Consider the following 9,199-nt stretch of genomic DNA (forward strand, 5'->3'; position numbering starts at 1 on the left):
ATGTCTGTGTTACTGAGTAGAAAAATGTGTCTCCAATCAACGTAATGAGTCAATATCCAAGGTACCTTCCTGGGTGTCCCTGATGGGGTAGACCTGATCCTGGAGGAAGAACCGGACGTTGCTCTTAGGTGGCTGTGGAGGGGCTGGCATGGTTGTGGGTGCCTCCACATTCTCAGGGGGATGCTCCACAGAGATTGCTGGGTGACACAGAAATAGAGAGCAGTGTTGGCATCTTGTTGTCAGAAGACCATAGGGGGATTTGACATTTTTTTTAAAGATTTTTATTTATTTATTTGACAGATAGAGATCACAAGTAGGCAGAGGGGCAGGCAGAGAGGGGAGGAAGCAGGCTCCCTGCTGAGCAGAGAGCCCGATGTGAGCCTCGATCCCAGGACCCTGAGATCATGACCCGAGCCGAAGGCAGAGGCTTTAACCCACTGAGCCACCCAGGCACCTGGGATTCGCCATTCTTTACTTCTAACCCAACCATCTCCTCCCCATACTCACCAGCTGCCCAGCAGGCATTGCTCCCTCCAGGTGGGACTTAGGAAGATGTCACCATGTGCTGTGCTCTGAATTCCGCCCCCTTCCACACCACAGGTTCTGTGGGCAACTGCTCGTATTTAGCATAGACATTACAGAAATGCAGCAGAGCACAGTTATCATGCCTGATGGCCTGGGTTTACATGCCATTGAGCAGCCACACCTACCCAAGAGCATCCTTGAGAGCCCTCTGTGCCCGGTTTCCCTGTCCTCCGGCCTAAATGTTAGTGTGCCGTCAGGGTATCCCAAGTAATTTACCACAAGGAGCCCCTGGGACATAGGAAAGAACGGGATGCTTCCCAGTTGCTCTGTAGGTGTTGAGGAACATACGGCCTAGGGAATCAGCTAGACGGCTGGCTGTGGGTGAATCCAGACATGGGACTTGGGATGGCTCCACTGCATGGGAGGATGGAAGCCCCCTCTTTATCCTTCACATGAGAATGATGCTTTACAGCCAACATAGAATCCTTGTCCCTTTCTCCTGTCCTCCCCACAGCAGCACCAATGGGAGTGGAAACAGGCTGGAAGCCCCATTTCACAGTGGAAGGCACTGACATATAGTGTGGTAAAGGGACTGTCGAGAGTTGCCACAATGTTGAGGGATGGATTTGGGACAGGAATGCTGTTTTTTCCCTGTGGATAGAGATCCCCAAGCCCCTGGAAACCACCCAGTGCCCCTGAGAAAACACTCTGAACTCCGGAACCAAGAGCTTCCCTCACAATCTCAAATTCCCCTTTGCCAGTGTTTCTTTAGGGGAGACCGAGTGCCATCAGACCAGACTCAATCCTCAGTCACCTCTGTGTTTGGGGCCCTGACGTAAAAAATGAAAGTTTCTTCCAAATGGAGCCCTAGTGAAGAACCAGGAATGTGTAGCGTTGGCCATGTTCCCCCACCTGTTTGCAAGGTCAGCACTGTCACCTATGGCCTTCCTGAAGGCCAGTGGATCCCCACTGCTACTGGCGTTCTGCTTGGCTCCCAAGCTGATTCAAACTCCAGATCATTCCACTCCCAACTATCATACCATGACCCTGCCAAGAATTCACTTGCCTCCAGCTTGCCAATCCTGAGGAGCAGCGCATGGTAAGAGTTAACATGGAGGTGGCCATCTGGGCTAGGAATGGTTGGTTTAAGGAAGGAGATGTATGATGCTGAATGGACTACTCTTGATGCGAGGACTGTTCTGAGGAGCCTGGATGGAAGTGAGGGTACCCTGGCTAGAGTGATTTCCTCCCTATTCTCTCATTCCTCCCCAACATCCTGTGTCTACTCGCAGGTCTCTTGATCTCTTCTGGAGACTGTAGGTTTAGGAGACTGTCTACTAAACCTACAGTCTCCTGCCTCCCTCCATAGGCTGGATCTTGTGAACCCAGCCCAGCAGTATCTTTGAGACCAACAGACAGTCCATTGTTCAGCTGCCAAGTGTTCTTTCCACCCACCCGGTGTCACAGTCCATTTCCATCCACTCCCAAGCATCATGCGGATGGCCCACGAAACCCTCCACATCAACCCATGAAAACACCCCGATATCTTCCAGTGTCTCTCCTTCTAAAAACAGCTGCATTTTGAATGCTGACTGTTCCTCTCTGATTTTGTCATCTCCATTGAGAAGAAGTGACCGGCAATTCCTCTGCCTCAAATGTGTGGCCTGGGTCACACCAAGGTTCTCTTGATCCAGGGACAACAGAGTGGCGTGTGACCTGTATGTGTTCACTGTATGACTGTGTCGGAAATTGGCATTCAGAAATAGTACGGTTTTTTGAACATAGAAGCTATTTAAGGAAGACAGCTTCACCAAGAAATCACACTGAAATAACACAGAAAAACTAACAAATACAGGGATCGCACCAGGAGGAGAAATCAGAGAGTGAAAAGGAAAACCCGAAGAGAAGAACCCAGTCTCTGTAAAAGTGAGACAGCCAATCTGAGAGAAGAGAATTCAGAAAATTGATAGGCACATACCCATAAATCAGAAGTTGAGATTTCGCATCGTGGGGACCTTTACACCTGTTCACCAAACTGCAAGGGGCTCAGCTAACAGTGGCAGTTGAAACGGAAGGATGGGTGCGTGTCATCAGGTCACCATGGTGTTGGGTCATGACAGAACTCTCAGAGTGAAGGCATTCCTGCACACTGTGGGATTATGGAGGGAAATGGGTTGGGGAGGGGTCGATGGTTGATGTGTTAGGGTCGAGAAGACCTCAACCTAGGGAGGTGCAGAGGAATGACACCAAGGCAGCTCTTTCTTCAACAGCACAGGCTTTATTGTTCCAGCATGCTTGGGCTCTGCAACATACCCGAAGATCAGGCAGAGGCTGAGAGCCCCGATCTAAGGGAGTATGGGGTTTTTATATCGTTTTTAGACAATGGCTTGGTACAAAGCCACAATCACAGTGACCTCTTTACACAGTTACAGTTCCTGGTATGCTCTGCACAGTTTACATTTTTTAGTTAGCCATATCTTATCATCCGGGTGTAGCTGGGTAGCTGTGAAACTAGGACAACACAGTTCTCTTCTTTGTTAACCACAGGCATAATTCAAGGACATCTCTTAAGCAGGGAACATGCTCAGGATGTGGGGCCTTGGGGGAATGGAGGGGAACACAAAGGGAAGGCCATGCTCCTACTTCTCAAGGTTCAACCCACAAAGCAGCAGAGCAGTTACAGAAAAGCAAGTTAGCAAAAGCTCCACACAATTTAACTCTTTCAGCTCTGGATCTCTTCATTCCCCACTTCTTGTGGGTATCTCTAACCTTAGAGATTGTGAAGATCATCCGAGTGTAATGCTTCATACTGTTGCCTTATTACCATTAACTTGATCTGTCCTATTCTATCTTGCACAAAGGCTATCAACTTATTTAAAATACAGGGTCCTATAGTCAAAAGCAAAAGGAGAATAAGTATAGGTCCCACTAGCATGGATCCAGGCTGCAATGCCGTCGACCTTGACAGAAGTTGGTGTGGTCAGCAGGATCATGTAGGGTCCCTTCCATCGAGGCTCAAGGTTGTGTACCTGGTGTCGGCAGACATAGACCCAATCACCTACAGAATAAGAATGGGGAGTAACAGTACCTGGTCAGTAGGCCTCTGATAGGCCCTTCCAGATATATTTCTGGATGGCCTCCAGAGCCTTAAGTCTGGGTATCAGCATGGCAGAGGAAGTAACAGATGTCCCATATCTATGTTCAGTCATGTGTTTTAAAGGAGAGGGTCCCCCATAGAAGATTTCAAATGGGGTCAGTTTCCTCCTAGAGGGGGAAGGGGTATTACACGCACAGAAGAGGGCATAAGGAAGGAGCACCGTCCAATCTTTCAAGCCAGTCTCTATAGCTAATTTGGTTAAGGTCGCTTTTATAGTTCTATCCATTCTTTCTACCTGCCCTGAACTCTGGGGTCTATAAGCACAATGCAGTTAACAATTAAACCCCAAGACCCTGGCCAATCCCTGACTTACCTGGGCCACAAATGCAGGTCCATTATCAGATCCTATTACCTTAGGCAGCCCAAATCGGAGAAAGATCTCTTCTAGGATCTTCTTGGCCACGACCATGGCCATCTCCTTCTTAGTGAGGAAGGCCTCGACCCATCCTGAAAAAGTGTCTATAAAGACTAGCAGATACTTATTTCCATATGTTGCTGGTGTTACTTCAGTGAAGTCTACTTCCCAGAAGATTCCAGGCCAGTTTCCCAGGTCCCTGGTTCCGGGGCAGCCGTCTGCTGGTTGCACGTTTGTCACTGTGCAGGCTTCGCAGGAGAAAACAATGTCTTGAGCCAGTTCCTTTGCCCTACCCGGAGTTAGGGACGGTAGATTTTGGTCCTTTAATAATTCCAGCAGCACTCTCGTACCTAGATGGGTGAGGCGGTGGGTAAAAAAGTAAAAATTCATTTACCTTTTCCTCTGGGGTCTCCAGCTCAGTGAATTCTTCCAATGTAGTCAGGATGTTTGCTACCGGGGGGTCACGCAGGGCAGCTGCTCTTGCTTCTTCCTCTGCACAACGGTCGCCCTGGGCAACTGGGTCTTTACCTTTTTGATGTCCAGGGCAGTGTATGATGGCTATCTCCTTTGGGAGGTGTATAGCCTCAAGGAGATTTATAATCTCCTGTTTGTTCTTGATTTCTTTCCCAGGGGAGGTGAGAAGCCCCCACTGCCAGTAGATGGCACCATGTACATGAACAGTGGCAAAGGCATAGTGGCTGTCTGTGTAGATATTAGCCCGCTGGCCCATCGCCAGTTGCAAGGCTTGGGTTAGAGCAATAAGTTCTGCTTTCTGAGCAGAAGTTCCAGGAGCTAAGGGTGCTGACCAAACCACAGTTCGAGGCCCAACCATTGCCGCCCCTGCCCGTTTCTCCCCTTATTGTAGGAAGCTTCTCCCGTCCATGAATAAAGTTACATCAGCATGGGGCAGGGGTCTGTCCCTGAGGTCCGGCCTTACACCTGTTTCTTCAGCCAGGATATCCTGGCAGGAATGGATTATTGGGCCATCCGTCTCCTCTGGCAGCAGGGTGGTGGGATTAAGGAGCACAGGATTGCCAAAAGAGATGTGGTCTTTGTCTAACAGGAGGCTCTGATAGTGGGTTATGCGAGTATTGGAGAGCCAGTGGTCTGGGGGTTTCCGGATCACACTTTCCAAAGTGTGAGGGGCAATAAGAGTGATTTTTCTGTCCCAAAGTCAACTTGTCAGCATCCCTGACAAGTAAAGCTGCGGCGGCTATGACTTTCAGGCACCTCGGCCATCCGCCAGCAACAGGATCCAATCTTTTGGATAGATAGGCTATGGGGCGCTTCCAGGGGCCCAAGGATTGGGTCAGTACTCCTCTTGCCACCCCGTTTCTTTCTTCCAAGTACAGGGTGAAGGGTTTTTCTACATCTGGTAAGGCCAAGGTGGAGGCTGAAAGCAGTGCTCGCTTTATCCCATCAAAAGCCTCTTGTTGTTACTTCCCCCATTCATAAGGGGCCTCATTTTTGGTGAGGGGATATAGCGGGGAAGCTAAGAAAGCGAAGCCAGGTATCCATAAGTGACAGAAGCCTGCCGTCCCTAGGAACTCCCTTAGTTGCCTTCTAGTCTGAGGAGAAGGTATTTGAGTAACAGTCTTTTTCCTTGCGTCCGTGAGCCACCGTTTACCTTCCTTGATCTTATAGCCTAGAAACGTCACTTCTAACTGGCAGAGTTGAGCCTTTTTGGCAGAGGCCCTTAACAGGGCCTTAGTCCCATGGAGACACTCCTGCTGGGTCTCAGCAGGCAGTAGAAGGTCATCCACATACTGCAAAAGAGTCAAACTGGGATATATCTCCTGGAAGGATTTCAAGTCCTTATGCAAGGCTTCATCAAACAGGGTGGGAGAATTTCTAAAACCCTGGGGAAGCCGCGTCCAGGTGAGTTGACTCAAAATTGCTGCATTAGGATCGGTCCACTCAGAAGCAAAAATGTGCTGGCTGTCAGGATGCAGCCGCAAACAGAAGAAAGCATCTTTTAAGTCTAGCACAGTGTAGCCGACTCGGGAGGGACTCAACATGCTGAAGAGATTATATGGGTTTGACACTGTAGGGTGTATTATCTCCACCTGAGCATTCACTTCCCTTAGGTCTTGGACAGGGCTATAGTCATTAGTTCCAGGTTTCTTTACAGGGAGTAAGGGAGTGTTCCAGGCTGACTGGCAGGGCACTAAGACTCCTTGTTGAAGGAGCTTAGTGATGTGAGGGCGGATGCCCTCTTGAGCTTCCTTACTCATTGGGTATTATTTTACCTGGGTAGGGGTGGCGGAAGTCTTAAGTGCCACCACTACAGGGTGTTGGGCAGTTGCTAAGCCCAATCCCACAGTTTCAGCCCAAGCCTCACTGAAGTCCTGTAGCCATCTTTCTAGATCTGGGAGGTGGTCGGTAGGGTTGAGCCCTTCAAACAACTTGCACTCATCTTCTAGGGTGACGGTCAGGGTATTGGTTACAGGCGGAGTTAGTGGAGGGGAAAGATCCTTATCCAAACAGCGTAGGCCCACAATGGGGTTAAGAAAATCTATCAAAGGCCCGGAAGCAGTGAAGGTAATTCTGGCTCGCAATTTGGTTAGCAAGTCTCTCCCCAACAGGGGGGCAGGGTAGTCAGGGAGCACCAAAACAGAGTCGTGCACCCTTCCATTCCTTAAATCCATCGTCCCCTTGGTGGTCCAGGGGTGGTACCAGCTCCCGTTTGCCCCCCTGACTAGGGCCCATTTGGATGAGAGAGGTCCTAGGGCCTGCTGCAAGACTGAATAAACAGCTCCAGTATCGACCTCAAAATTGATAGGAGTCCCCTCCACCAGAAATTTTACCCTGAGCTCGGGGAGGAGGTCTGAGCCCCGTCCCCCCTAATCATCATCTTCAAGAACCAGGAGGTTGGTAGTGTGGGGTGGTGGCTTGTTCTTCTTTCTAGGACATTCCTTAACCCAGTGTCCATGCTCTTTACAGTAGGCACACTGGTCTGAGGCCAAGTTTGGGCGTCACCTAGGAGAGTGGCCCAGGTTCCCTATCTTTCCTGAAGTCTTAGTATCTGATTTTCTACCATTGAGGCCAGGATCTTAGTCAACTCTTTGTTCCTTCTTTTATCCCTCTCTTTTTCCTTCCTTTCCTCTTTCTTTCCTTTTATTAAAAATTTTGTTAGCTTCTCTGACCAAATCTCTAATAGATAATTCTTGTAATCCAACAAGCCTCAGCAGCTTCCTTCTTATGTCTACTGCAGATTGCCCAATGAAAGCCATGGCTATTGACACCTGCTGTTCCTCCGACTGAGGGTCAAAGGGAGTATACCTCCGGTAGGCATCAAGAAGCCTTTCTAGAAATAGAGAGGGGCTTTCAGTAGGGCCCTGGATTACACCTCTTACCTTAGCCAAATTAGTGGGCTTTTGGCCTGTTGCCCTGAGACCCGCCGCTAGAGTCTGGCAATAGATTTCGAGGTGTCTCCTACCGTCATACAGATTAGGATCCCAGTCAGGGTGCGTCAGAGGTGAATATTCATCAATCAGATTAGGAAGCTGGGTAGGTTGCCCGCCAGGGCTAGGCACATTCTTTCGGGCATTCAGGAGGATATTCTCCTTTTCCTCAGAGGTGAGGAGGACTGAGAGCAGCTGCTGGCAGTCCTCCCATGTGGGCTGATGGGAGTTCATTAGAGAGGTAATTACATCAGTTAAGCAGGCAGGGTCCTCAGAGAAAGGAGGATTATTATTTTTCCCGTTATAGAGATCAGAGGAGGAGAAAGGCCAGTACTGGAGGGCTGGCATGTGGCCCCCTTTCCCATTTGGAATGTCTGGGCCATATGGTCTGAGCGGGAGCATAATGGCTTCAGCTTCAGGACCTTGGTTGTTATCAGTCCAGGTCGTGCGGCTACGGGTGCAATGGGCTGGTCCAGAAGGGGAGACGGAGGAGTCAGGCACCAGTGCAGAGAAGGTGGAAGGCGGATTAGGAGGTCCCGGTTGAGGTGGTAGGGGCTATGGACCAGGTACTGGAAGGTAAGGAGGGGGAGCTTTAAAGAGGAGAAGGTCCCGAGAGTCTGGAAGTATAGGGGGCAGAAAAGGCTTAACCCAAGAGGGAGGATTTTCGCAGAGATCCTGCCACACCAAGATGTAGAGCTCCTGGTCCAGGTGTCCCTCGGCTCGGGGCCGGTAGATGACATTCTTGACCTGCAAAATCAGGGAGAGATGGAAAGACCCCTCGGGGGGCCAGCTGACCTCAAAAGATGGCCATTCAGTGGCACAGAGAGTCTGCCATTTAGATTTCTTTACAGAGAGAGATTATGAGCTCTAGCCCGAACCTCTGACCAATGGGCTAGGGTTAGAGACAGGGGAGTTGAGGTGTTCTGGCCCATCTCGAAGTACAGGAAGATTCCTGCAGTCATCAAACCTAGAAAAAAACAGGACGCAAGCGCTTGTCCCCACTGGGACTGTAGGAGAGATGAAAAAAATAAAATAGTGGCCTATGATAGTGTTTTCTGGGATATAACAGATGTAGATCCTCCAGATCTACACAATAGGAGGCCACCAGGCATCCCTGGCCCTCCTTCACCTCTGGGGCGTCCCCCAAGGTCGCAACCAGTGTCTCCCGGACATGTCTGTCAGACACTGAAGGTTGCCCATATATCACCAGAAATCACAAGAAAACAGAATCAGACTAGCATGTGCACATGAATATCGGTACCAAAAGAGGAATAGGCACCATACACTTACCCAAAGAGCGAATTGGGCCATCACGTCCGGCATCCTCTTGGCTGGGTCAAATCTCGGTGGGACCTCCAAACGTTAGGGTTGAGAAGACCTCAACCTAGGGAGGTGCAGAGGAACGACACCAAGGCAGCTCTTTCTGCAACAGCATGGGCTTTATTGTTCCAGCATGCTGGGGCTCTGCAACATACCCGAAGATCAGGCAGAGGCTGAGAGCGCCAATCCAAGGGAGTATGGGGTTTTTATATCGTTTTTAGACAAAGGCTTGGTACAAAGCCACAATGACAGTGACCTCTTTACATAGTTACAGTTCCTGGTATGCTCTGCACAGTTTACATTTTTCAGTTAGCCATATCTTATCGTCCAGGTGTAGCTGGGTGGCTGTGAAACTAGGCCAAAACAGTTCTCTTCTTTGTTAACCACAAGCATAATTCAAGGACATCTCTTAAGCAGGGAACATGCTCAGGATATGGG

At 49.6% G+C, this 9,199-nt stretch overlaps 1 protein-coding gene across 1 annotated transcript; it reads right to left on the reverse strand.

Moving 5' to 3' along the window:
- Positions 1–4,326: 4,326 nt before the first annotated feature.
- LOC123393807 lies at positions 4,327–8,713 on the reverse strand. Its single transcript, XM_045086936.1, is given in 4 exon segments — positions 4,327–5,199; positions 5,201–7,041; positions 7,044–7,150; positions 7,152–8,713. Coding segments are annotated over 4 exon segments (3,513 nt in total). The 5' UTR covers positions 7,844–8,713.
- Positions 8,714–9,199: the final 486 nt, after the last annotated feature.

The sequence above is a fragment of the Mustela putorius genome, unplaced genomic scaffold (assembly GCF_011764305.1).
Source record: "Mustela putorius furo isolate JIRA1106 unplaced genomic scaffold, ASM1176430v1.1 tig00001009_pilon_pilon_pilon, whole genome shotgun sequence".
Classification (NCBI taxonomy): Eukaryota; Metazoa; Chordata; class Mammalia; order Carnivora; family Mustelidae; genus Mustela; species Mustela putorius.